At 37.8% G+C, this 26953-nt stretch overlaps 1 protein-coding gene across 11 annotated transcripts in view; it reads left to right on the top strand.

Moving 5' to 3' along the window:
* Positions 1-26953, top strand: part of PDE1A (phosphodiesterase 1A) — a 397310-nt gene that overhangs the window by 272220 nt on the left and 98137 nt on the right. For 7 of the 11 annotated variants that reach the window (XR_004441671.1, XR_004441672.1, XM_033230958.1 and 4 more), the window contains one exon: positions 21981-22163. Coding sequence is in view for 7 of the 11 variants with exons in the window: in XM_033230958.1 (XP_033086849.1) it covers positions 21981-22163 (183 nt within the window). In the remaining 4 variants the exon portion in view is untranslated. Of the gene's footprint in view, positions 1-20203; positions 20466-21980; positions 22164-26953 lie in introns of those variants that run through there. The other 4 variants (XR_004441673.1, XR_004441674.1, XM_033230964.1 and 1 more) reach the window with 1 other exon arrangement.

Genomic DNA, 26953 nt, shown 5'->3' on the forward strand with positions numbered 1-26953 from the left:
GAGCACAATGCTGCCCTGCTTCGTGGTAGAAATTCATTTATTTTTTTCCTTCTTATAACAAAACATTCCATCTCTTAACACCACATTATTCCTAATATTTACTCCAAATTTTTATTATTTTACTGTAATTCTTCCATGGCATCATAAGTTTTAAATTGGATTAATAATAATACCCCATATTTGTATCATCTTCAAAGGGCTCTTTGTTTCATTATCTCACATTAGTGTCACCACAATCCTATGTGATTGGCAGGACAATTATTACTTTCTGCGTTTTACTAATGAGAGAATTAAAGCTGTCAGAAGGAAAATGGTTTGACACAGGTCATGGATGGAAGTGTTGGCAAAACTGAGACTAAAACCTAACCCATGACTTCTTATTTAGTACTCCTTCCTCTATACCTGGCTCTTCTCAGAGTGTTCCTATAAAACAGAATGGTTTTTAATGACCTCTGAAAGATTTAGATGACAACATATAAAACATTGTGATAGCTGGAATTGTAAATCCTGTAGCTAACATGTATTAAGGGCCTAGTATGTGCCAAAAAATCTTCTAAGCATTTTATATGTACTATTTTATTTAAACATCATAAAAGTCCTATGAGGTAGAAACTCTATTATTATCAGATTGTATATGAGAAGACTTAAATCACAGAAAAGTTACATAGCTTACCAAAGGGAAGACAGGGAGTTGAAGAGTTGGATTAGGGCCTTGGCAGTCTCACTCTAGGGCTTGGGCTATGAAGTGCAAATCTCATCCTCATCCCTTTTCCAACACTTGACGAAAAGGTGACTTCAGAGACACTGAATTTTGATGAAAGTGCACAGGTTGTCAGGATCATCAGCCCCAGTGGTGCTGATTGTGTGCCATCTCTTTCCAATTCTGCCTTCAGTAATTTCACGTGCTAGCTTGAAAATGGTTACAGTGGTAGTATTCACACCCATGAAAAATAACATGCTACAAATCACAATTTATTTTTTTCTGGAGAGTCTGTTGTTAAACATTTAACTTCATACCACAGGTCATACCTAAGATTACCTCTTATAAATCTCCTAAAAGCTGTGATTTTGTGATCAAAATATCAGCTTAAGCATTTTTAGAACAATAATAATTTATGTGGTTGATTTTCTATATACTTAGTAAGACACACAGCAGTACACTGAGGATGTTTCCATTGAGATGTCCATACAATTATTAAAGTACCATTTCCCTTAAAACTATCAGTAAAACAGAGATCATGTAAAAGGAGTCAAGTCCAAGAAGTATTTAGTTGCTTTTAAACTTTAAAAACCTTTTGACTTCTGAAATGTTTTCTGAGGGAAAATTCTCTTTCTAGAAAAAAATGATTCCATGAGTATTCCAGAGAGGTATTGTTTGAAAGTTGGGCTGGACTGAAAGAAAAAAGTCAGCACAAAACAAAGCAGTATAAAACACAAATCATTAATTGGTTTAAAACACACACATACAGAGCCTTAATGACTGCAGAATTTCAGTTAAGAAAGCAATCAAAGTAAAAATCTCCCTTTAAAGATAATTTTGGTGAGAAAAATAAAAACAATTTCTGAATTCTGACTCTTAGTGGAGATTATAGCACAATACCCTAATGAATTTGACTGTTGGGTTTTTAAAAGACATTTTCAAATGCAAATGCCAATCCTTTATGAGTCTTGTGTTTAGATGTGTCTCTAGAGGCTATTGTTTTTCAAACTTACAAAGTTTTAATCCAGAAACATGTGGCCTAAAAAATATGTTCAATTGTCCTTATTTGGATTGGGATACTGCCAAGCAAAACAGCGTCTTTGGCCTCATGAAGAGCAGGGCAGGCAGCTGCCTGAGAGGTATACTTTCAAGATGGGAACTGTGCTTACTAATAACTCCTAAAAACACAATGTATAACTTTCTTTGGTTAATGTGAACCAATCTGTCTCATAATTACCATGATTAGAGCAGAGACTCTGGATTCAGAAAGACTAGGCTGTTCAAAGTCTGGATTCTCTATTTAATACTCTTTCTTTAAGGAAGTTACTTTACATCCCTGGCTTTATCATCTACAAAATGGGAATAAGGACAATGTTCACTTCATAAAGTTGATATAAGAATTAAATGTATAACAATGCCTAACAGAGCAAAATTTAAATAATAACAAGATATTTCTATTTTAAATAAAATTCTTATTATGTATGAGCAAAATGCAAATAACTCTCGGATACATAACACATGAAGGTATATGATTAACATATTCTAGTGAAGGTATTAAATGCTTCCCTGAGAGCAGTTTTTAATCCTGAGAAAATGAAAACAGGTGGGCTCTGGTCACCAAGGAATGAGAGCATAAAATGATGGAAAAGAGTGCCTTTCCCTTAATACAGAGTAATTATCTCTGTAAAAACATCCTCAGTTGACTTTTGTGCCTTGCTAAATCTAAGGGTCCTTAATTTGGGGATAGATACTGCATTGATATCAATCAGTACTTTGAGAAGTTAGTCTGGTAGAAAGAAATTGAGTGACATTCAGGGTACATTAGAGGCTAAGATCTTTGAAATCACTGAGTAGAGGGACTTTCCAAGGAATCTTCACTCATTTAACAAATACCTGTTGAGTACCTGAAATGAATACCAGACACACTGGTAATCAGAATCAGGAGCAAAATTGTGCAGCCAGTTGGTGGCTAGAAATGGGTCTAGAATTGTGAAGACAAACCTAGGCACAAGAACAAATGCTCAAATAAGAAACAGAGAAATTTAGAGAGAGACCCAAGCAACAGTGATAGATTACAAGCAGGAAACACCAAGTATCAGCAGTAACTCATAACCAGAGGGAGTAACATGGGGTAAGAATTTATATAGAGTCAGACTTCCAAACCAGATATGTCTAGATTTCTAGACTTGCAGGTATTTTTGAGTGTTAATGAGTTTGTTCTCTGGCAAAGCTCTCCCTGCCTATTCTTAAAGACATGGTTTCTAACAAGAGGACTAAAGGTAAAATATGTCTGGAATATGCTAGATATATGTGCATGGAAGCCCAGAAATATAGTGCCAATTAGAGATGTGAATTATAACTCAAGGGTCTCATAATTTTTAAATACCTTTACTTTGATGCTAACCTTCAATAGTTGGAGCTCCTTTGCTATTTGAATATATTCTCCATCCTAAAGTTCTTGAGAATGGCCAGTGAATGTTTACTTATTTCACAGTCTGTCCTGGCTATCACTTTCTGCAGCCAGCTCTCTGGCTCCAAACTGATGAATTGTTCCCTTGCATTTTTTTCCCTTACCTATTTTTTCCCTCAACTCCAGCTATCTATAGCCAGGCTTCCAAGCATGAGCTCAATCCCTTCCTCCTGTTCTCCAAACTGAAGCTAAAACCAGCTATAATTGCTGTAAGGCATTAGCGATAGATGCTTTAAAATCTACAACTTAAGCCCTTTAATAGAGGTCCCTTATCAAGCATCTTGCTGCATTCTCTAATGCCTGGTGCCCGTCTCACAGAAACCTTCCACTACAGAAGTCCTCTTGACATGTCTTGCTGTCCTGAGTTCAGGACCTCAAGTTCTATGACCAAAATAAAGACCGGGGGCAATCAAAATTAATGTCATTCATCTCTGAGGATTAACCCCTATATTAAAAGACTGTTCAGTCTAAACTCACGTTTAGAAAAAACACGACAATTTTCTAAAGGACACAGAACCCGAGAGTGATGCAGCTGTGCTCATGGCGAAGACAACCTTGTGCATTACTTTCTGGAGATGTTTAACCTCTTGGAATCCCATTGTCTCAGTCTAAATGCCAGAGGACAGCCCTTACTTTGTTTTAGTGTAACTAAAAGAGCCATTCAAAATATTTTTTATGAAACAAAAGAGTTAGTCTGTACTGAAGGTAAAATAAAGCCTATCTGTGTAGAATAAGCCAATTTTTTGACTTTTCAAATATCAAAGTTTTTTTACTTTCAACTATTAAGGTTTAAAAAACTCTGGGAATTCCATATCAAAATGGGCTACCGTGTTATCCTAGTAATTGAAATAAAAGGAGGGGATAAAATTGGAGGTGTGGAACAGGAGGGTAGTTAAGGACAGGCAGATAGTTAAGGAAAACGTGAGTATTTAAGGCAAGGCATGGAGCTACCAAAGAGGAGACTAAAAAGAATAGCCACCAAAGCAACAGGCATATAGGACAAATATGAATTGCCAAATTAGCAGAAAGCAGAGTTACTGAAAAGAGTAAATCAAATGTGACAGGGTGAACCACTGGATGAGTTGGGAAATTCCTAATGCCCTGAAGTAGAGTTTCAGCAAAGAGAAAAAGCTACCAGCCAGAAGATGATACTATGAAGAATTAATGTGGAATGGCTTCATGAAGAAATTAGTATAGACTATTTTTCCAGAATTTGCTAGAGTACAAAAAAACAGAGATAGACCAATCTACTGATTTGGACATATACTTGAAGAATCCTTTTTGTATGTTTTTGTTCACATTGTTTTTGGGATGAAAGGCTGGTATCTGTAGCCCAGAAATGAAAAGTTTAAAAAATATTAAGCATAACAAGAAAAAAAATGCTTCCTAGAAAGATTAGGTCAATAAGTTATCCTTGGGGAGTTATCTAGGAAGAGAGAAATAGTCAAACATTGGTTGAACTAGAAGTACCATATGAGCCAGCCATCCCATTACTGGGTATATACCCAAAGGATTATAAATCATGCTGCTATAAAGACACATGCACACGTATGTTTATTGCGGCACTATTCACAATAGCAAAGACTTGGAATCAACCCAAATGTCCATCAGTGACAGACTGGATTAAGAAAATGTGGCACATATACACCATGGAATACTATGCAGCCATAAAAAAGGATGAGTTTGTGTCTTTTGTGGGGACATGGATGCAGCTGGAAACCATCATTCTCAGCAAACTATCACAAGAACAGAAAACCAAACACCGCATGTTCTCACTCATAGGTGGGAACTGAGCAATGAGATCACTTGGACTCGGGAAGGGGAACATCACACATCGGGGCCTAGCATGGGGAGGGGGGAGGGGGGAGGGATTGCATTGGGAGTTATACCTGATGTAAATGACAAGTTGATGGGTGCTGACGAGTTGATGGGTGCAGCACACCAACACGGCACAAGTATACATACGTAACAAACCTGCACGTTATCCACATGTACCCTAGAACTTAAAGTATAATTAAAAAAAAAAAAAGAAAAGAAAATGTTGCTGTGGCCAGGTGCGGTGGCTCATCCATGTAATCCCAGAGGCTGAGGTGGGTGGATCATGAGGTAACCGGATCACAAGGTCAGGAGTTCAAGATCAGCCTGGCCAACACGATGAAACTCCCTCTCTACTAAAAATACAAAAATTAGCCAGGTATGGTGGTGCATACCTGTAGTCCCAGCTACTGGGGAGGCTGAGGCAGGAGAATCGCTCAAACTCAGCAGGCAGAGGTTGGAGTGAGCTGAGACCATGCCACTGCCCTCCAGCCTTGCTGACAGGGCAAGATTCTGTCTCAAAAATAAAAGAAAAAGAAAAGAAAGCACAGATGAACTTGAAACTAACCAGTGCACAGCCAAGGGTCTTCAAGTAAGCAAAACATGAGTAGCATTGTAAAATCAGAAAGATTCATTGGCATTTCATTTTAAACTCAGCTGTTTAGCATGAGTAAATGTGCTGCAATAGTTATGGCTAATGTATGAATAATGAGCTGCTGAACTTGGGGAATGATGTGGAGAGCAAACTCTTTATGTTTAATACATACAACCTGCACATCATGATGGCACTCACTCATGTGTGCTCCTTTGGCATTTAGAGTCAGAATAAGAGAGAGGAAAAAGAGAAGTAGATTGGGCTAATTAATGAATGGCTTTTATTAAATATTTCAATTGTAAGTGATAGGAAACCCAACCAAGCCAGTTTAAACAAATGATTAACTTATTGACTTTCATGGCCCAAAATATTGATGGCTAGTGGTGACTATAAACATAGGTTGAACTAGGGCACATATGACGTCAGCAGGTCCACCTCTGTTTTGCTTGCTCTGGAATGGCTCTTTTGATGCTTTATCTAGTAGCAAGATGGTGACAGGATTTCTAAGCTTCACAGCCTCACACCATCAAATCAGGAATGAGAAAAGTTTTCTTTCCCAAATGATCCGATAAACATATCCTTATGTTTCATTGGCTCTAGTTAGGTAACATATTTATCCCTCAACCAATCATTGTGTCTAGGGGGGCCAAGGTCAAGCATCCCATGAGCAAGATAGGTGGTCAACTCTATTTAAATCATATGCTTAAGAACTGAGAATGGAGGAGAGTGCTTTCTAAAACCACAACTGTGTTCTCTCTGCAGTGAAAACTAAAATGTCTCTGCTAGTGTCACAAGCAGGGAGACTTGGATCGAGGTTTGTGTGGGATGTCGTGGAAAGCCCTTGACTGGCAGTTCAGCAACTCCTTTCTTGGCTTTGTTCCTACTAATGATTAGTCTCTACTCATTATTTTTTTTCACATGAAAGATAAAGTCTCCAGTCTCTTTTTGTTCTGGAATTGTGTGATTTTTATCCATGGCTCCAAAGTCCCCTTGTAAAGACTTGCTTATGACGCAATTACCCTGACAACCAGGAGGGTGACAAGAGGAAACTGCTTATCATTTGCTTAGCATTGATAAATATGGGCTCTTGTATTCTTCAAATTACTTCCATTTGGAAAAGTCCCTGAGGAAATCAGTTTGAGGAAAATGTGCTAAGACGTTGCTGGAGCTCAGTGAATCATTAAAAATCAAGTAATGATTTTTCTGAATTCCATTTTTATGGTGTGAGTTGTGGGGAGGGATGGCTGTTTGGAGTGTTGTGTTTGTAGGCTGTTCTCACCCTGTAGGTGGAGTGTGAAAATCACTTAGAAAAAGTTGCAATACTTTTTGGTTGGTTTTCCTATTTTCTGTCCATCTGTGGTGTGTTACTTTCTACAAACTTTCAAAAACAGCCTCACTCGTGAAAAGGGGGAAAAAAGCCTGACCAGATCTTTTGAGAAATGACTAATAAAAAAGCTCTATGTGTTGAATAAGATCTGACTATTTGTGATGTTTTGATTCAATGTAATATAAATGAATATTTCCTGAATTTTAAAAAGATGTTTTAAATGTTATTCTTTTCTAATAATAATAATAATGATGATGATGATGAAAGTCATTTGACAGTTAAATCCAAGGCAATGTATTATTCAATTTGCATACATGATTCTATATAATTCTCAAAAATGCCTATAAATTTGATACTTATATTATTTCCACTATAAAGTTAAAAAATTTAAGGCATAAAGAAAGTAATTGACTTGCTTAGGATTATATAATTATTAAGCATCAGAGACAAGTTCAAATTTAAAAGGAATATATCAGACATCTATTTTTCTCTTTTTTCCTAGCCAACAGAACCCATGTTTTTCCTAATTATTTTCTCCCTTTTTTAAGGCCAAGTGATTCAAGAGACACCAACATCAGCCCTAGGCTCAGGATGGATGACTCCTAATTGATATAAACCAGTTACTATTCCCCAGTTCACTAATCAGTGAGTTTAGGCTTGGACATGTGATGCAATTCTTGCCAATGAGAATTGCATAAAGGGCAGAATGAAGATGGTGTTAGCAGAAGGTTTCCTCTTCATAGAAAGGGTGTCTTATGCTTCTAGATGGTGTATCCATATCTGATGCTTACAATGAATACAGCCATCTTACTTCAAGCACAAAGCTAAACCTAATACTAAATCTGTTCATGTAGAAAGATGAAGGAAACCTTAGTCCTTGGTGATATCGTTGACTTCCTGATTTTAAAAAAATCCCTTACTGGAGTCAACTTACGTTTAACCGTTTTTTTAAAGGAAATCAATCAATTTCTTTATTATTTGAGCCACTTTCATTTAGGTTTGATGTCACTTGTCATTGACAGCATTCTTACAGCCAGGAAGATTGGCCTTGCTCCAAATGCATATTCTTCATTTCTAATTCTTTCCAGGAGTCACTTTATCCTCACATTAAATCCTAATGAAAATGTTTGATTTCTAAGTTAGCCACTAATAATTCATAATCTATTTTCCCATGAAACAAGGTAATAGGTTAAGTTTCCAAGGTAACCCTCAAAACATTGATCCCATCATAAAGTCGAACAACATAGGTGTTTCTTGAGCAAGTATCAAGTACTAGAAATAAGGGACTTACATTTTTCTACATACAAAGATGTTTGTACATTCTTTACTATATTTATATAGCCTACTTCCAAATATATTTTTCTTCTGTCTACTCTGCATCTCTTTTATCTCATTTCCGTCCCCATCAGTCTAGCTGGAGTCACCATTATCTGTGAGGCTGTCTCAGGCCTATCTGTCTAGACACACGTTAGTCAGTTCCACACAGGGACTTTGCCGTCCTGCAGGCTCCACCCAAGAGTAGGGGCTGGGGATAGGGTGGGGCATTCAGCTGGCTTCTGCTTCAGGATCCTGGAAACTTATCTGGGGCATGCTCCCACCCTCCTCACAGTTTGTCCTGGATTAGAGGTCAGGCAGGATCCAGTGTTCCTTCTCAAGATCTCTCCTGCCTTGCCTTTCTGACTACTCTTCATTAATCTGGTGTATCTTTGGATAATCACAGGAGTGGAAACTTTGCTCTGACTCATCACATATTCTTCTATTATCTTTTCTTGGGTCTCTCTTCCTTCCATGCGACAAGGATTTTTCCCTCCTTCAGGTTATTGTGTGTCATTTACAACTTGAGTCAGTGAGTGAATTCATGGCTGACCATCTATACAAAGAGTTACAGGCTCACAGAAAATACTTTTTAAATTGTTTTTCTAAAATTTTTTACACATGAAAAATATCTTTTTCTACATTAAACAGGACGTAACTAAAAACATTGACATATACAACATATGCATCAAAATAAACAAATAAAAGTGACTTTATTCCTCATCTGGGCTAATATCTAACTAGTGGAAATACCTGAATATTTTTAAAATCCCTAAAACCAGAGACCCTATGCCTATGTTTTTTATACTTTTATTCATTTATTCAACAAATATTTATGAAGGACTCACTGTATACACTGATACTTACTTCGCTATTCTGTTTGGCTACTGTTACCTCCCAGTTGTCATCATCCCTACTACTTTGGCCTCATGGGTTTAGAAAGAAATATATTCCTTACCTCCCCTTACATTCTTGTCTTCCAAATATACCCCTGCTCTACTGAGGACACATTTTCCACCCATGGTCTGTTGAAAATTGCCTTTTTTAGTTTGCAATCAAATAACATACAGATAATTCCCGTTTGTAACATCATTATAAAAGATTCATTAATTAAAATACTTATAATTCACCAAGCCTCATCACTGACGGTGAAATAATGTGCATAAGGAAATAAGCAATGCCATTCAGTACATGTCAGAAAATAAGTAAATCGCATTTTCTTGGTATAGAGCTTCCATTAATTGGCAAGCTGTGAATGAAGGAGAACAGTGTTCTCAAACCTTAGTAGTCATTGAAATCACTGGAAGGGCTTGCTAAAATAGGGTGCTGGGCCTCACTCCCAGACTTTCTGATTTAATCAGTCTTAGAGCATAGGAAGTTTCATTTTTAACAAGTTCCCAGGTGATGCTAATTCTTCTGGTCTAGTGACCACAATTTGAAACTACTCTACTAGATGATGTCACAATGAGACCACACACACACACACAAAAAGAGAAACAGAGAGACCATTAGAAATTTGATGGTTAGAAATTTAAGGTCTTATCAAGACTATGCCCCAAGTGTTGTTCCAAGTTGTAAATGAGATAACTTTGTGCTATAATGTCCCCCCACTCCAACCTCCAGGAAATCTCATCAGGAAATAGGGGCAATAAGCAAGAGGTGCTGAATCGGAGATTAGCAGTGCCTCACAGCAACAAGTCTTGGGTTCTTTGGAGGCCAGGCCTGTCCTTTGGTCTGTGGTTTGGTCACCTCTCCCAGGTCTGGGAAACCATAGGCCCTTAGGCTTCATCTAGGAGCTGCAGCCCCACCCTTTTTCTCCAGGCTGCCTCTCTTAGTAATCCTTGGAAGGACACAGATGAAGCATGGAACGCCCTTCTCCTATGTCTTATTTCCCCAATTAGAAGAGGCAACCTATTTATTCTTTGGAAAGTGGAGCAGGAAGAAGATCAATACTAGGAAACTATTGTTTTATTGTGAAAAGATATATATATAACATGAAATTTACCATTTTAACTATTTTTCAGTGTAAAATTCAGTGGAATTAAGTAAATTTACAATGTTATGCAACCACCATCATCATCTGTCTCCAGAAGTTCTTGATCATCCAAAACAGAAACTCTGTAAACCTTGAACAATAACTCTCCATTTCCCACTCCCCTCAGACCCCGATAACTGCTATTCTGCTTTCCGCCTCTATGAATTTGCCTATTCCACTAGGGAACATCCTAAAGTAAGTAAAAATTAATTTTGGAGATCTCTCCCACTGTCTCTTCACAACCCTTACTTTAGGAGAATCCTTACTTTATTCTTTGGCTCCCCAGAGTCCACCTTGACCAACTTCTTCCCACAATGTCTCCAACACTTCCATTCCCATGAAGCCCTCCTTGTTCTACGTGTTAGAAAAAGGGAATCTGCTTAGACTAATTTATGCAGATGTGTAGGTAGTGGGAAGTTTACCAAGGGCTTGCTTTGTAACAGATGAGCAGATGCTGTTCTAAGGGCTTTCTCTGCATTTATCCAGTTTATTCTCACAATGTCACCACTAGGCATACTATTAGTACCATCTGTTTTGTACTGACAGAGGAACTAAGTCTGACGCAGACGAAATACTTTTTCCAAAACTACACAGCCAATAGGTGATGAAGCCAGGAGTTTGACTCCAGAGGCAGTCTTTCTAACTACAGAGGATGCTTATTAATCAAAATTTGTTAATCAGTGGAGCATTAGGCTCTGTGCCTAATGGAATAGTTTCAAAAATGTTTTTGAGCCAAGAGGATTTCCTGGTGGGAAGCCAAGAGTCATCAGCAAGGCCTTGGGCAGTTTTCTGCCTCACCCATTATCCCCAGTTCCATCCCCAAATGACTCCAAAAATACAGTCTTGATCCCAGCTCTCCAAGCAATTTGACTCTTTCTCAGGCCCTTCCCCTCAACATTCTTTGGGTCCTTTCTGCCTCTCCTGGTGGACAGAACCTCCACTGCCTCCACATTTGCTTCCTAGATTGGGTACGAAGGAGGCACCAAGCACTCTGTAGGCCTTACCTTGGAGAAAGCCACATCTAACTTCAATATTATCCTTAGTTGACCTCATTTACGCCAAGATTTGCCTTTTGGGAATTGAGCTAAGGTCGGCATGACTGACTTCTCCACCCAAAAGTTCAGTCTTCATAGTCACTCATATACAATGGTCATCTTCTCACAGTTAAAAAAAAAAAGCTGGGTTGGGGAGAGGCTAACAATACCAGAGGAACACTGAACAAATCTATCAGGAAACTGTTTTTTTAAAAAAAGCTATTGAGATAAATTTGTAAGCTTGCCATTTTAAATCCTTTTTGCAACAAAACAGGGAATAAATAAACATGCTTCAGTGGTGGTCTGAAAAATAATTCAAAAGTATTTAGCACTATAGTAAGTAGGTTACTGACAAGTAGATATGGCATTTCAAGTGTATTACCTATCTCCATCCTTACATTTATTTTACTTCAAAGTGTCCTGAAATTTTGTCATCCAGATATATTTCTCTATGAGAAAACAATTCAACATACTAGCATTGTAAATTAAATTTAAGCTTCCTCCAACTAAAGATTTACTGATATATCAAACTCCTTTAAGACTTTTTAAGTTCAATTATTTTTAACCCTAAGTTTCAAGGCAGAGATGAGATACAGAAAATGATTACCGGCATTAGCATTGACCGAATGTGAAGGCAGTCTGGGTACTCACTAAGAAAAATATGCATTTAAAGTGGAGGATAACTTATCAGTTAGTAATTCAGACCCTGAAACCAGACATACATGATCAAAAAATGCAACATGGACACTCCTGGTTGAATGACTTTGCACAAATCACTCAAGACATCTGTGCCTCAGTCTATTTATCAGTAAAATAGAAGTAGCAATAATAATTAGATCTTCCTCGTGGTGGTATTATGAGGATTAAATAAGCTAAAGCTTGGTTTCTTGCCTGGTTCTTAGTAAGACAGCAACAACGCAACTGGCATTATCATCCATTTCGATCCTCAAACAGTTCTGAAGTCTGAGTGAAGGATTGGTTTTACCTTTAGAGTTTTGGTTTGTTTTTTGTTTTTTGCGGCGGTTTTGGGATAATGGTGGAGAAGGGTACAAGCAGCTCAGAACACAGACATAGGTTAATGGAAGAAATAATACTAATGGACTCTCCTAGGAGGAAACCACTTACTCCAAAAAGAGTATTTGTACTATGGAAAGATCAACCACCTTTAATTTCTCCAGCTGTCCTGGAAGATATTTGCAATGTATGAGTTCAGTACCACCCTTAGCCCCAGGCCAGTGAAGCTGCTTCCCCTCGCACCCTTCCCCACTTCAGGGAGGCTGACAAGGGTTCTCTTTGGTGTTCCCCTCACCATGGTGTGTCCCCGCAAGACCAGGAAGAACCTGAAGTCCATGACCCTCTTCCCCCTCCAGGTACTATAGGACCCTGGAATTCCCTGCTCTTCCCAGTATGTTCCTTTACCATATTTAGGGCAGAAGACCCCGGAATTCTCTACCCAAAGGTCCCCAAGCCTGTCTCCTACATTTTACTGGGCTTTCTTATTAGGTCTTTCCTCCCAAGGAACCCAGGACACTATTGGTGTTTGTACCCTTTCAAACCAAGGAGTGGCCAAGAAGCAGCTCCTTTCAAAGCTAGGTAGGTTGATGGAGACTGTACTTCGGTGCTGAGGTTTCCACCTGTGGTGCAGAGTGGAGCTGCAGGTTGCTGGCCCAGTGTTGTCACACAAGGAGCTGAGAACTTTCAGTTCACCCAACTTGTCTGCCTTTTATGAAACTTATTAAAAGGTAGAAGGATAGAACATATAGCAGTTTATTCACCTGATATATAACTTTAAAATATTTAGTTAAATGGTATTTGGATGAAATATGATCCTACCCTGACCCCATCCAATCTTAAGGGAAAGAACTGAAATGAGTTCGTTGCTGGGTGAAACATGTCCTTTATAAGAATAGTAAAGCAGGAAAAGAACATTTCAAACTTGAGAAACCAGTATCTCCTAACTGCACCTAGCACTTGAATTTTAGCACTTAGAAGGTGTAATTGCGGGTACCAGTTGCCCAGAAATAACCACATCAGTACATGAGTGTAATCATTTTCCAAGAGTCCACTGTGGACAGAAATATTTTCACTGACATGTAATTGTAAGAGTCAAAATCCCATGACCTCTCCTTCTGTGGCCACCTCCTTCTTTACTTCCCTTCCCTGCAAACTTTTTATTTCAAAATATAAGCCCTTTGGGAGTTATGTCATCTGATTTCAAGAAAAAATTATGATTATAAATAACTCTGAAGGATTAGTTGAGTCACAGATTGGATGCAGGGTCAGTTTTCACAGTTCACCGGGCCCCATCTGCACCCAGGTCATGTTTAGAAACCCTTGACTTTACACTTTATTGAGTCCACTGGGACTAAAACTAAAGTCGTATCAAACACCAGTGGGAGCATTTTTCAGAGGTAAACAGTGATAACATTTTACACATATATTCCTTATCGTTTCTTTTTCTGTATAGCACATTTTAAGAATTCCTTTTTTTTTTTTTTGACAGTCTTGCTCTTGTGGCCCAGGCTGGAGGGCAGTGGTGCGATCTTGGCTCACTGCAACCTCTATCTCTGGGTTCAAGTGATTCTCCTGTCTCAGCCTCCCCAGTAGCTGAGACTACAAGCGTACACCACCACGCCCAGCTACGTTTTGGTATTTTTAGTAGAGACGGTTTCACCATGTTGGCCAGGCTGGTCTTGACACATTTTAAGAATTCCTAAGGAAAATGTACCAGTCATCATTTTTCCATGTTGTATGTTTCTTAAACACAAAATCTTCATTTTTAAAAAGCATTTACAATGTAAATGATTATGCACACTCTGCCCTTTAACATTAGAATAAAGAGCAATGAAGTCATTAGATGTTTGTAAAACAAAATTAGTTATGATAGTTGAGATCCTATTTTATCATCCTCCTTGCACAAATTTCTTTCAAAAATGAAATGAGAACAAAATGTAGTCATATATGTTTTACATGTGCCATAATCTTATACAAGTATTCAGATATTTTCATGTCTTAGATAAACATATAGGAGAATTCTTTATAATAATTCTCTGTCTATGAAAAGTCCGGGATGACAATGACTAGTCCATATTACATTATAGTTTTTGTTACTGCACTGTCTACCATGGTCAAATGAAACTTGAGGAACTGCTCATGTTGCTCAGAAGGAAGAAGACACAGAGTACAAGGCGGGTATGAGGGAAAGGGAAAATGAATAAGTAAGAAGAGGTAAATGTAGGGGAGTAGGGAGAAATATGTCTTTAGATTTATTAGTTTATTTTCAAAATTTATTCAAATTTAGGTTTGAACTACCTGTTTTTCAACTTTCTTCTCTCCAAACTGGACTAACTATCTTAATGAACCTGTGTATACTGACCTGTGTCTTCATTAGAAGTTTCTTACTCTTCTCTGTCGTGTTTAGAAACCCTTGACTTCATGCTTTATTGAGTCCACTGGGACTCAATGTATGAGTTTGCAATGTATGAGTTCACTCTCTTCTCTGTGTGATAAATGAGCATAAAAGAGCTAATATTTGACAGAAATACTGAGTTTCTTGGCTAAAGGCATATAAACAACTCATACTTTTTTTAAGTTTTCTTTCCTGTGACTTTAAAATGCAATCAAAAACGTTTATTTTTCTTTTCTACACCAAATATATATGTTTCCCCACAATTTGTTTCAATAATATGACGCATGATTATTCAGGAACAACTTAATCTAAAGGCAATGAAGGAGATGATTGGCAGCAGTGAATTTGCTCCCAAGATGTTGCTTCTGCATAAGCAGCAATAAATTTGATTATATCAATCAAATAGCACAGGATTATACACTAAAACTTCTACCATTTCCATCCATACTCCACTCATGAAGGTAATCAGTTACAATTAGTCTAATGTAAATATTTCTAGACATTTTATAGCCATTCAATGGATATATATTGACCCCCTGCTCTGTGTCACACATGATTTTAGAAGCTGATGATACAGCAGTGTACAACAGAAGGCCAAATTTCTGCTCTCTAGGTCTTTGCAGCCCAGGCTGCTAGACTGTAAGCATAAAATGAACAAACAAACCAGTGGACATATGGTATGGCATCTAGTAGTGGTCAGTGCTAAGAAGACTATAACAGGGCAAGGCTGGGCACAGAGGCTGACACCTGTATACAATCCCAGCACCTTGGGAGGCCAAGGCAGACGGATCACTTGAGGTCAAGAGTTTGAGACCAGCCTGACCAACATGGTGAAACCCAACCCTGTCTCTACTAAAAATACAAAAAATTAGCTGGGCGTGGTGGCATGCCTGTAATCTCAGCAACTTGGAAGGCAGGGGCAGGGCAGGAGAATCGCTTGAACATGGGAGGCAGAGGCTGCAGTGAGCCGAGATCACGTGACTGCACTACAGCCTGAGCGACAGAGCAAGTCTCTGTCAGAAAGGGAGGGAGGGAGGGAGGGAGGAAGGAAGGAAGGAAGGAAGGAAGGAAGGAAGGAGAGAGAGAGACAGAAAGAAAGAAAGAGAGAGAAAGGAAGGAAGAAAGGAAGGAAGGAAGGAAGGAGGAAGGAAGGAAGGAAAGAAAAGAAAGGAAGGAAGAAGACTATAGCAGAATAAAAAGGCAAAATAAAAACGAAAAATGTTTACTACTGGGAGCGGGCACATAGATGCCCTCTCTACCTAAATGCAGTAAGGAAATGATTCACACAAACGATTCACACAAATATCTGAGTACAAGATTCTAAGTAGAGTGAATAGCAAGTACACAGGCCCTGAAGCAAAAGCAAGCTTGGCAGCTTTGCCTCCAGCAAGAATAATGTCACTGGAGCAAAATGAATAAAGGGGAACTGGTTAAAAGGTGAGGTTAGAGACTTAGCTCGAGATGATTTATGTGGAGCTTTATGAATAAGGCATTGTGGTCTGACTTAAACCTTAAAAGAGGCATTCTGGCTATAGAGGGAAGAAGAGACTGACAGGGGTCAGGAGCAAGAGGGGGAGGCCAGTTAGCAGGCCGCACAGGAGGCCAGGCAAGAGATGATGGCAGCTTGGCCTCTGACTCATTCATTGCAGGTGGGAATACAAAATGGTATCGCAAGACAGTTTGGCAGTTTTTGAAAAACTAAGCACTTATGATACCATCCAGCCATTGTGATCCTTGGCATTTCCTCAAATGAGTTGAAAAAAGCTGCACCCGTTTATAGGAGCTTTATTCACAATTGCCAAACCTTGGAGCAATCAAGATGTCCTTCAATAGTAGAATGCATAGACAAACTATCTATGCATACAATAGAATATTATTTAGCAATATAAAGAAATTAGCTATCAAGCCATGAAAAGACATGGAGAAAAATGCGTATTACCAAGTGGAATAAGCCAATACTAAAAAGTCTAGCCTTTTACTATATGATACTAAGTACCTGATGGTCTGGAAAAGGCCAAACTAAGGAGACAGCAAAAAGATAGTGGTTGCCAGGGACCAGAGGTGAGGGAAGGAAGGAAGGTTGAATAGATGAAGTATAGGGATTATTTTAAGGGCAGTGGAACTACCCTGTATGATACTGTAATGGGAGATATATGTTGTTATACATTTATCAAAACCCATAGAATGTACAACAGAAAGTGTGAGCCCTCATGTAAACTATGGATTTTAATTAATAATTATGTATTAACATTGGCTCATCAACTGAAATAACTGTACCACAATAATACCAGATGTCAATAATAGGGGAACTGTGAAGGTGGGGGTGGAGATGAGATGAATGGGAATTCTCTGTACTATACACTCGATTTTTCTATAAGCTTAAAAAATGAAGGTGCCTGAAATTGTGGCTCTCAGGCAGGGATAGCATAGTACAGAATTCTCTAGCTAATCATGCTCATTCAAAAAGGAAAAATTAGAAACTTCTTGAGTAGAATTAAAAGGTCAAGGTATGCTGGCTGGCTATGGAAGCTTCCCCCATTTCACATGCTGGAGTAGCAGAGATGTATGCACAGGCAGATGAAGATCTCAAAGGCCATTGTAGTAACTGTGCTATAGTGCAGAGAAAAATTGTTGAGAAGCAGACCTGCAGCTGGTATTTCTGTCAGCTGAAGAGAAAGTTAAGTCAGTTCTTGCACACAGGGACACACAGCTGACCTCATACCCAGATTCACTTCTTTTCTGCTGTACACATTCTCCTGGTCCTTGTCTTCAACCTTCTGATTTGGAAAGAAGTTCTCTCATACAAGAACGAACCATTTTCAAAAAGAAACCAACACGGAATCCATACAAAAAAATACCACAAGAACAAAGGTGGAAAGGATAGGGAAAAACACATGTCCAAGAACTCATGCCAGAGGAACGTACACATCTGTGAGCTCATCCGATGAACTCAAGAACTTCATGACATCATCAATTCTGTAGAAACAATAATACGATTAAAACAAAGAAAAAGGTTTCAAGAGGTAAATAATATGATAATACAAGGAGGTGAAAAGTGTACACACAACACAGTCAGCAAAAAGGAGGAGGAAAATGAGGCTACCCTGTAGAGACAGCCAAGCCATAAGCCACAAACCTTAAAAGAGACATTACTGAAAATACAGTAGAGTGTTTTACAAATAAAACACTCTAAAGGTTAAAAAAAAGAAAAAGAAAAAGGTAAACAAAACACGATAAGATCAAGACATTAGTTTTTCAAAAAAAAGATTTAATGGAAAAATGATAGATATGGAAACTAGATAAAAGAGACCTCTGATATGCATAATCTGTTTCCCTGAAGAAGAGAACAAAACAAATGGAACAGAAAAAAATGTGTAGTCTGAGAAAACATTAATAATATACCATTAAGTTCGGGCGTGGTGGCTCACACCTGTAATCCCAGCACTTTGGAGGCCAAAGCGGGCAGATCACCTGAGGTCGGGAGTTCGAGACCAGCCTGACCAACATGGAGAAACCCCATCTCTGCTAAAAATACACAATTAGCCAGGCATGGTGGCACGTGCCTGTAATCCCAGCTACTAGGGAGGCTGAGGTAGGAGAATCGCTTGAACCTGGGAGGCAGAGGTTGCGGTGAGCCGAGATCGCGCCATTGCACTCCAGCCTGGGCAACAATAGTGAAACTCCATCTCAAAAATAACAATAATAATAATAAGTAAATAAAATAATATACCAGTCAGACTTTGAGTCATATGTTTACAGGAAAAAATGATGCCCAATTCCATACCAATTAGGGTCTTCGAAAAGTAATGAACTTCCAAAATAAAAGACCATTTTTGCAATTGTGCTCAGTTAACTAAACTAACTAAACTCAAAACACCATTCTTACAACTTTTTTTATTCCTCCCACAGCATGCACATTGGTCTTTTAGATACATAAATCATATCACATCCTACTTGAAACAATTCAATGACCTGCCATTGCAAATATGACAGAATCCTTCCAAGGCCTGCTATTAGCTGACTTATACCTATGTTTGCCTCCCAACTTGAGTCACTCTCTCACTCAGTATACTCTAGCCACATTTGGCCTCCTTTCTGTTCCTCAAACATGCCAATACCGATCATGCCTTGGGCCTTTGTACTTGCCCTTCTTTCTATCTGGAATAGATAGAACAGACTTCCCCTAGACTTTCCTATATCTAATACTTTCTCATTGTTCGGGTCTTAACTATCTGATCATCTTATCTAAAGTAGTGTTTCCTCTCATAATTAACCTATATAACAATCCTTATTTTATTTTTAGTCTTTCTTTTAAAATATAAGTTCCACCTGAGAAGGGATCATTCTCATTTTTTCCATTTTTAACCACTTCATTTAGTTTTACAATAATTCTGTAATGTTTAAACAGTACGGTGTTTAGATTTATAACTGCAAAAAAGGCATTTTAGTTCATTGCAAATAGGATTTTTACATGAGAAATAGGACTGGTATGTTCTATTAAATAAATATTAATAGAGAACTGAGTCTTTATATTCTACTTTATTTATAACCTACACTGGTAGTTATCACACAGCATTCATAAATGATGGAAAGATTCTTATCCAAACCAACAGGTACACAACACATACACACACACACACACACACACACACACGAGATAGAGAGAGAGAGAGAGAGAGAGAGAGACAGAAAGAGAGAAGAGAGGAGAGAGCGAGATATGTATTTTAAGGAAGAGGCTCATGTGATTATTGCTGCTGGCAAGTCTGAAATTTGCAAAGCAAACTGGCAGGCTGGAAACCCTGGCAGGAGTCGTCATTGCATTCTTGATTTCAAAGGCGTTCTGGAAGCTGAATTCCTTTCTCTTCGGGGGACCTTAATCTTTTTTCTTAAGGTTTTCAACTGATTAGATGAGGCTTACCCATAATTTAGAGGGTAATCTGCTTTACTCAAAGTCTACTGATTTAAGTGTTAATCACATCTAAAAAATAGTTTCACAGCAACATTTAAATTGGTGTTTGACCAAACAACTGGCCACCATAACCTACCTATGGTGACACATAAAATTAAACTTCATGGAGGTAGTTGTTGCCTTTTCAAGATTCCCTTTTCAAGTTATACAATAGCATATTCCATGCTCTTCCCTTAACACACTCTCGTCCTTTATTTGTGTGTCCCTAATTAATCCATATCATTCTTTCTCCCTAAAATTATATTCACTCTCTTCTCAGTAAATGACCTCATACATCATGACTAAGGATTTCCAGCCTCCTAAGTACCACTCTACTATGTGGAATATCACTTTCATATGCTGGTTTTGTTATGTTTCATGATCTCTCTTGGATCATTTATGAGAATAGGACATATAGCCCTAAAGCCATCAACATGAAATTTACTGTGGAGGAACTGGCACCATCAGCCAGGTTTCTGTCATTCTAAGGAGATTAGCTGACAAAACTAGGCTGCAGTGGAATGCTTGGAGCACGGTGACATCACAAGATTACACCACAATGATTCCTATTCCACCTGTCCTACCTACCCTGTATTTGATCACTACATAAGAGATAGTAGAAATGGCATAATCTTTAAAGTAGTGAAATTTTCAAACCATGTAGTTTAGTGACTTGCGGAAATGGGCTAGGGAATCTAATTTCAAATGGGCAAAAAGAAAAACAAACTATTTTGCTCTAATTTTCTAGTTCAGTGTTTTAGGGGTAAATCAAAACCATCCAAATGTAAGATCAGAAAGAAAGTTAAAAATCGTATAAAGTAAGTATTAATCAGTATTAACATTCAACTCTAAATCTTTTTGATCTTTATAGGTATACATGTATCTTTGTGACTCCAGAACTTATGTTTATTTTTTTCATAAGGTATTTCATAAATACATTCATGCTTATTTAATACCATGGAAAAGAAATATTGGCAAATGACCATTTTCTGCAGGTTTATAGGAAGCAGCAGCATATACGGGAGGTCATTTAAAGGAACATGAAGAGTTCCTCTTCTGCATATTACCTTTTGAGCCTCTCTTTGGCCAGATTGACTTCTTTGTGGAGACCTCCTGTTTTTTGTCCTTTGTTTTGTCCCTGCTTCTTGAGATGGCCTGTGCCTTGTTTCTGAGGCGTTAGCATGTACAACCATTTCTGTCCACCTTCCAACATCAGCTCATAAACCTTAGGCCTAGGTCTGTGCAAAGAGATCTTCAAAAGCAGATGAAACCCAAAGGTTAAAGCTAACATGTGCCAATGAGTTTTTAGATTGGTGCACAGATAAGGAAAGAACCGAGTGAAATGGCAGGCAGAGCGGCCTGTGTTCCTCGTAGAGGCAAAGCTCAACTGTTCTGTAAAGCTGTTTCTGTATTTGGTGGGGAGCCTCTGGGATGTTGCCAGTTCAGACCGTTAGGAAGTTCTTGACGGCTGAAGTTGACTGGCCTTAAAATAACGATGTTTCCTGAGTTTCCGCTTTAATGGCAGCTGTTATTACTCAGCAGTCCAGTCAATTTTATCTACCTGGAGCTTATACAGAGCGTGGTCATTGTTTCAGTTCCTGTTCACTACCTCACTCACTGGGTTTATTTCCTTGGCCAGCAGTTCTAAACCCATGAGATCTCCACCCACTGGTCACCTGAAATGTGCTTTAAACATAATCTATTTATTTTCATGTGTTTTCATTCTTTTTTTTTTTTTTCACTTTTAAAATCTGTGATATTGATAGAATGGATATCATTGAGAGCACTTAAGCTGTTATTTTCCTAAAATTTAGGGGTACTTATCCAATGAAATAGTACCTGTGAATGACTTTTACACATTGCAAAGCCTTATTCAAATATCATGTACTATATGTAAGATATACACAAGATTATTAAGTATACGACAGCTATTATAGATTCAATCCCCCTTTATTCTTTTCACTCCAGTTGCTTGTTTTAATAGCAGACATCTGTTTATGAATTCTCTTCCCTGTCTTTCCTTAGTTTTATTCATTATCAGAACAGCACACTAAAGATATTAACAGTCGGTACCTCCAGACTGGTGTATCATTGTGCTGAAATGTTTGGGAAGCAGCAAATGCAAAATCTATTAGTTGTTGCCTTCATATGATCAATTTGAGAAATTAAGAGCTTTCCAAATGTTAATGAATTTTTTTTTCTTTAGAGAGTACATATTAAGGAATAAACAGAGCGGTATTGGCTATATTTTCAATTCCATTGCAATCCTCGTTTTCCTGTTATTAGTTTTTCTTCACTTTTTAAAAATGTTTAATCTGTATAAATTTTTGTAGAAGACTTCTGGATACTGAAGATGAGCTCAGTGACATTCAGACTGACTCAGTCCCATCTGAAGTCCGGGACTGGTTGGCTTCTACCTTTACACGGAAAATGGGGATGACAAAAAAGAAACCTGAGGAAAAACCAAAATTTCGGAGCATTGTGCATGCTGTTCAAGCTGGAATTTTTGTGGAAAGGTAAGTGAAATTGTTGGCATCTCAAGACAATAATATTTGAAAGGCAGCAGATACATTCATTTTATAAAAGATATGAGCAGTCTATATTTCACTTATTGAGGAAAACTGTAATCATAATTATAACTAGAATGAACAAATTTGGGACTTTATGATGAACTTACCTATAACAAAAACACCTGGTCACAGATGCATTCTTTTTATTTATTTTAAGTCGACATGAAGACTGACAGCAAAGACTTTTGAATGACCTTTCTCCTCAAATGAACCTTTGTGAACAACTGTTTAAAAACAATTCTGACACATGTATATGTTACACAACTAATTTTACCTGAATAAAATGTAACATTTCATAAAATACATTCTACATTGGGTAGCAATCTACATGTCAAGATCACTTAGGCCTTCCTCTGCCCTAAAGATAAAAGACCATTCACTTCCCATCTTTCCATAATGGAGCAAATCCCTCTCGTGCTCACTTTTGATAGTTTTTTTTTTTCCCCCAACATTTCTGTCACTGAAGCAAGGGATATTTGATGGCCCCTAGAAATGCCTAGTTATCTCATCAGAGTTTTCAACATGAAATATATGTTAATATGACCCAATATTACGTTCTTTCAGTCCTTAGGAATACAGCTTATTTTTTCCATCTAGGAAACAAGATATTCCCTAGAACTAAAACTACAAAAGACCCGAAATAGATATTTTATGTTTGACAAAATTGAAAAGTAGTTATCAGAAATCCCTTAGATTAAAAAATAATTATATGAAATTATATATAGAACGATTATTTGAATATTTTAGAAACTAGTAAAGTTGAGAAACAGAGAACATTTTGCCAATATGCTTAAAATTAAATTTTAGAGAAAATGCATTATTTCTCATCTTCTGATATCTCTAGGTATTACTGTTAATAAACATTACAAACTTTAATTTTCTTCTGCTAAAGGGACAATGGAAAGCACGTTTGAATTTCTAAAAGTGTAAATGAGAATGCATGGCAAGAAATGTATTATAAAACTTAAAGATGGTTAAATACACTACGCAATTTAAAGAAGATGACTTTTCTCTAGCACCAAATTAAAAATATCTAAATAGTACATCAGAAAATCTGTGAGAGAATCACAGATGAAACATGAGAGTATGTTTGATTTGCTAAAGAAATGTATATTTTGCCTTCTTTGTTTAAAAAAAAATTGCAGAACTTGGCAAACTGGGAAAAAATGTAAACTGTGGAGGAAGATCAACTGAATTTCCATTTCCATTCAAGAGAAGGTTATAATACATAAAATATATGAATATGCTAAATTTCCATTTTTTCATATGTTTATTTAGTAGCCTATAAAAGTAAAATTTTTTAGTAGCCTATAAAAGTATAAAATTATACTTCAGGTAACTAAATTAGTAAGCAGTCTTTAAGAAATCAGTGTGCTAAGAACATATGGAAATAAAGTCTTTTTTTAATCACTGTTGAATCCCCACTAGTAGGTGCATAAAAATAGTGGGACAAGTTTATTGGAACTTTTCAAAAGTGATCATCTTCAATCCTGACAGCTGAGTCTACTTGAATTCTTGTTGCTTCTTCCTTTAAACACTTCCTCCCAAGATTCAATTCCCCAGCAAGTCCTGGCAATTACCCACATGCATTCTGAATCCACTCACTTCCTCATCTCCACTCCTGCAACCACAATCTAAGCCTCCACTATCTGCCTTCAGAAATATGACAGTAACTTTCTAACTGGGCTCCTCTCCTCCTCACTTGCCCACCCCAACCAAGCCACTCCACAGTGATGTTTTTAGAATACAAATTAGTTCCTGTCATTCTTCTTCTTCTTCTTTTTTTTTTTTTTTTGACCGAGTCTCGCTCTGTCGCCCAGGCTGGAGTACAGTGGCGTGATCTCGGCTCACTGCAAGCACCGCCTCCCGGGTTCACGCCATTCTCCTGCCTCAGCCTCCCGCGCAGCTGGGACTAGAGGCGCTGGCCACCACGCCCAGCTAATTTTTTGTATTTTTTTTTTGGTAGAGACGGGGTTTCACCATGTTAGCCAGGATGGTCTCGATCTCCTGATCTCGTGATCTACCCGCCTAGGTCTCCCAAAGTGCTGGGATTACAGGCTGTGAACCACCGCGTCCGGCCTAGTTCCTCTCATTCTTAAGCTTCAAACCACCAGAGGGTTTCCCAATTCACTTGAGCCTGGTTAGGTCCCATTTTGCTTTCTAGCCTCATATACTGCAACCTTCATCCTTGACTGAACACCTATACCAGCCTGATTTCAATTTCAAGAACATTTCTAAGCTCTTTCCTGCCTTGGAGCCATTCATCCTGTTATTTTCTCTGTCAGAAGTGGTTCTCCCCACCCTTCAACATAGCGGGCTGGCCCTTTTACTGTTCCAGAGGTCTTCCCGGATCACTCTATGCTGTTCCTCACTATTGCTGCCCCCAGTCAGTGGTTTACCTCCCAGCACTTATCCCTGTTTGTAATCATATATTGTCTCTTATATTTCATTTCTTCTCACTACTGGAATAAGCCCTGTGAAACAGCAGCAATATTTTCCTTGCCTTCCACTCAATAAGTCTGTTGCCTCTCAGAGTGCCTAGTATAAAATAGTGTTTTTTGTTTGTTTGTTTGTTTGTTTGTTTTGTTTTGTTTTTCTTTGAGATGGAGACTGGTTGTGTCACACAGGCTGGAGTGCAGGGGCGTGATCTCGGCTTACTGCAACCTCTGCCTCCCGAGTTCAAGAGATTCTCCTGCTGGGATTACAGGCTCGTGCCACCACGCCCGGCTAATTTTTTTGTATTTTTAGCAGAGACAGGGTTTCCCATGTTGGCCAGGCTAGTCTCGAACTCCTGACCTCAGGTGATTCACCCGCCTCGGCCTCTCAAAGTTTTGGGATTACAGGCGTTGAGTCACTGAGCCTGGCCTTAAAATATATTTTTTTAAGGAGTTTTTGAATTATATCTTGTAACTATTATGGAAACTTCCAAAAATAATCCACTACATTTCCAGTTAGACTTTCACCACCTTTAGAGCCCAGGAAATTCACTGTCATTTTTCGGAAACTTGTAATATACCACCTGTTTACTAAAGTGTGAGACAACTGGGTTAAGATATCTCTGATGCTCATTCTAATTCAAGGATGAGTCATCTTAATTTTCCATCTTAGTTTACTATTTCTAATTTTCCATCCTAGGATTCTATTCCTGATTATAGAATTAGAAAAGTATGATAATGGGAAAGTTTTGCTGTCTCTTTGGAAGGGTAATCCTCTTTGTCTTCCTTTACATTCCATGTAATGAGAAAGTATATTGGTAGTCATTTCTCAACCTATCCCAGGTTTAAGAAACTCAGTAGCACCAGAGGTCCCATTGAGGCCAGAGAGCTCTAAAGATATAAGATTTCGAACCAATGATATTGGCTGCAAAGTAATGAGAACAGTTACAAAAATAATAAAAATGATGACTTTCTTGTATTGAGGATCATTTATTCTTCATAAAAAGCTTATTATTATTCTCATTTTACAAATGAGTGACATTAAATAGTTTTCAAAGGTCACACAGCAGTGAGTGGCTAACATGTGATTCAAAGCATGTGTTCTCTTTGCCCTTCTGTGCCATGAAGTCAAGTCGAGTTAATGTTAATTAACATTTTAAAATTTCTTAATCCTGAATGATTTTTATATTGATCCTTTTCCCTGTTCATCATCCTTCAATTTCCCCTGCACCTCCATTTTTTAGTATTAATGGTAATGACTAGAAACAGATGGAAAAGACTGTTTCCAAAAAAAAAAACCTAAGTATCATTGTCGATAGTAATTATTCTAGATCTTGTATAGTATGATTAGTAGTTTCCTTGCTCTGAAAGATTAGAATAATTATACCTATATCAATGAAGTAATTAATATAAGTATTTTTAGTTTTAACTGTTCTAAAATCTTTCAATAGAGATATAGGATAATTTCTTATTCTACCTAATCACCCACATCCAAAAATAATTTATGATTATTTAAAATAAACATAAAGTGGAAGCATGAAACCTTTGTGCTTAAGGTCTCTAGAATAAAATGGAGAGATACTTCATCAAGAAAACCTAGGCAAGAGATGTAATTAAACACAATATTTTCATTCTGAACTTCCAACAAGTCAAGACTTAACAGGAAAATATGATAAATTGCTGAGCTTTGATTATCTTTAACAAATGATGACTTTTACATAGAAACTGAGTAATATGTCCCCTGAATTTTTAACATAAGGAATATTGAATAAAAAAATTTAGTATCTTCTATAGCGGTTTTATAAAAGATGTAGAATATTGTCCATGTGACCATTTCTTACATTGAACATATTTTTCATATTTAATTAAGCTATGGCATTCTCCAGGCCTTTTGTAGGGAGAATTTACAGATATAGCCTAGAAATTCAGCTTGTTGTGGACTAACTTGATATAAAAATTAAAGGACATGATTAATAATCAATTGAATTCTTTCTTCCCAGGCCTTGGAGGAGGAAACATGTTTCTTTCAGGGTCCCGAATAGAAGCACTATTGCTATATCACACACTAGGCTATCATATTGATTCTTTTCTCACATGAATTCGTGGAGGGGGTTCTTATATTTGGTTTATGCTATTTGGGTTGCCCAGCAGAAGATAAAAAAAATCAAATCACTGATTATTAAAAACACTTTTGTTGGCTCGGTGTGGTGGCTCACACCTGTAATTCCAGCACATTGGGAGGCCGAGGTGGGCGGATCATGAGGTTAGGAGTTTGAGACCAGCCTGACCAACATGGTGAAA

The sequence above is a fragment of the Trachypithecus francoisi genome, unplaced genomic scaffold, assembly GCF_009764315.1.
Source record: "Trachypithecus francoisi isolate TF-2019V2 unplaced genomic scaffold, Tfra_2.0 Lachesis_group13, whole genome shotgun sequence".
NCBI classification, from domain to species: domain Eukaryota; kingdom Metazoa; phylum Chordata; class Mammalia; order Primates; family Cercopithecidae; genus Trachypithecus; species Trachypithecus francoisi.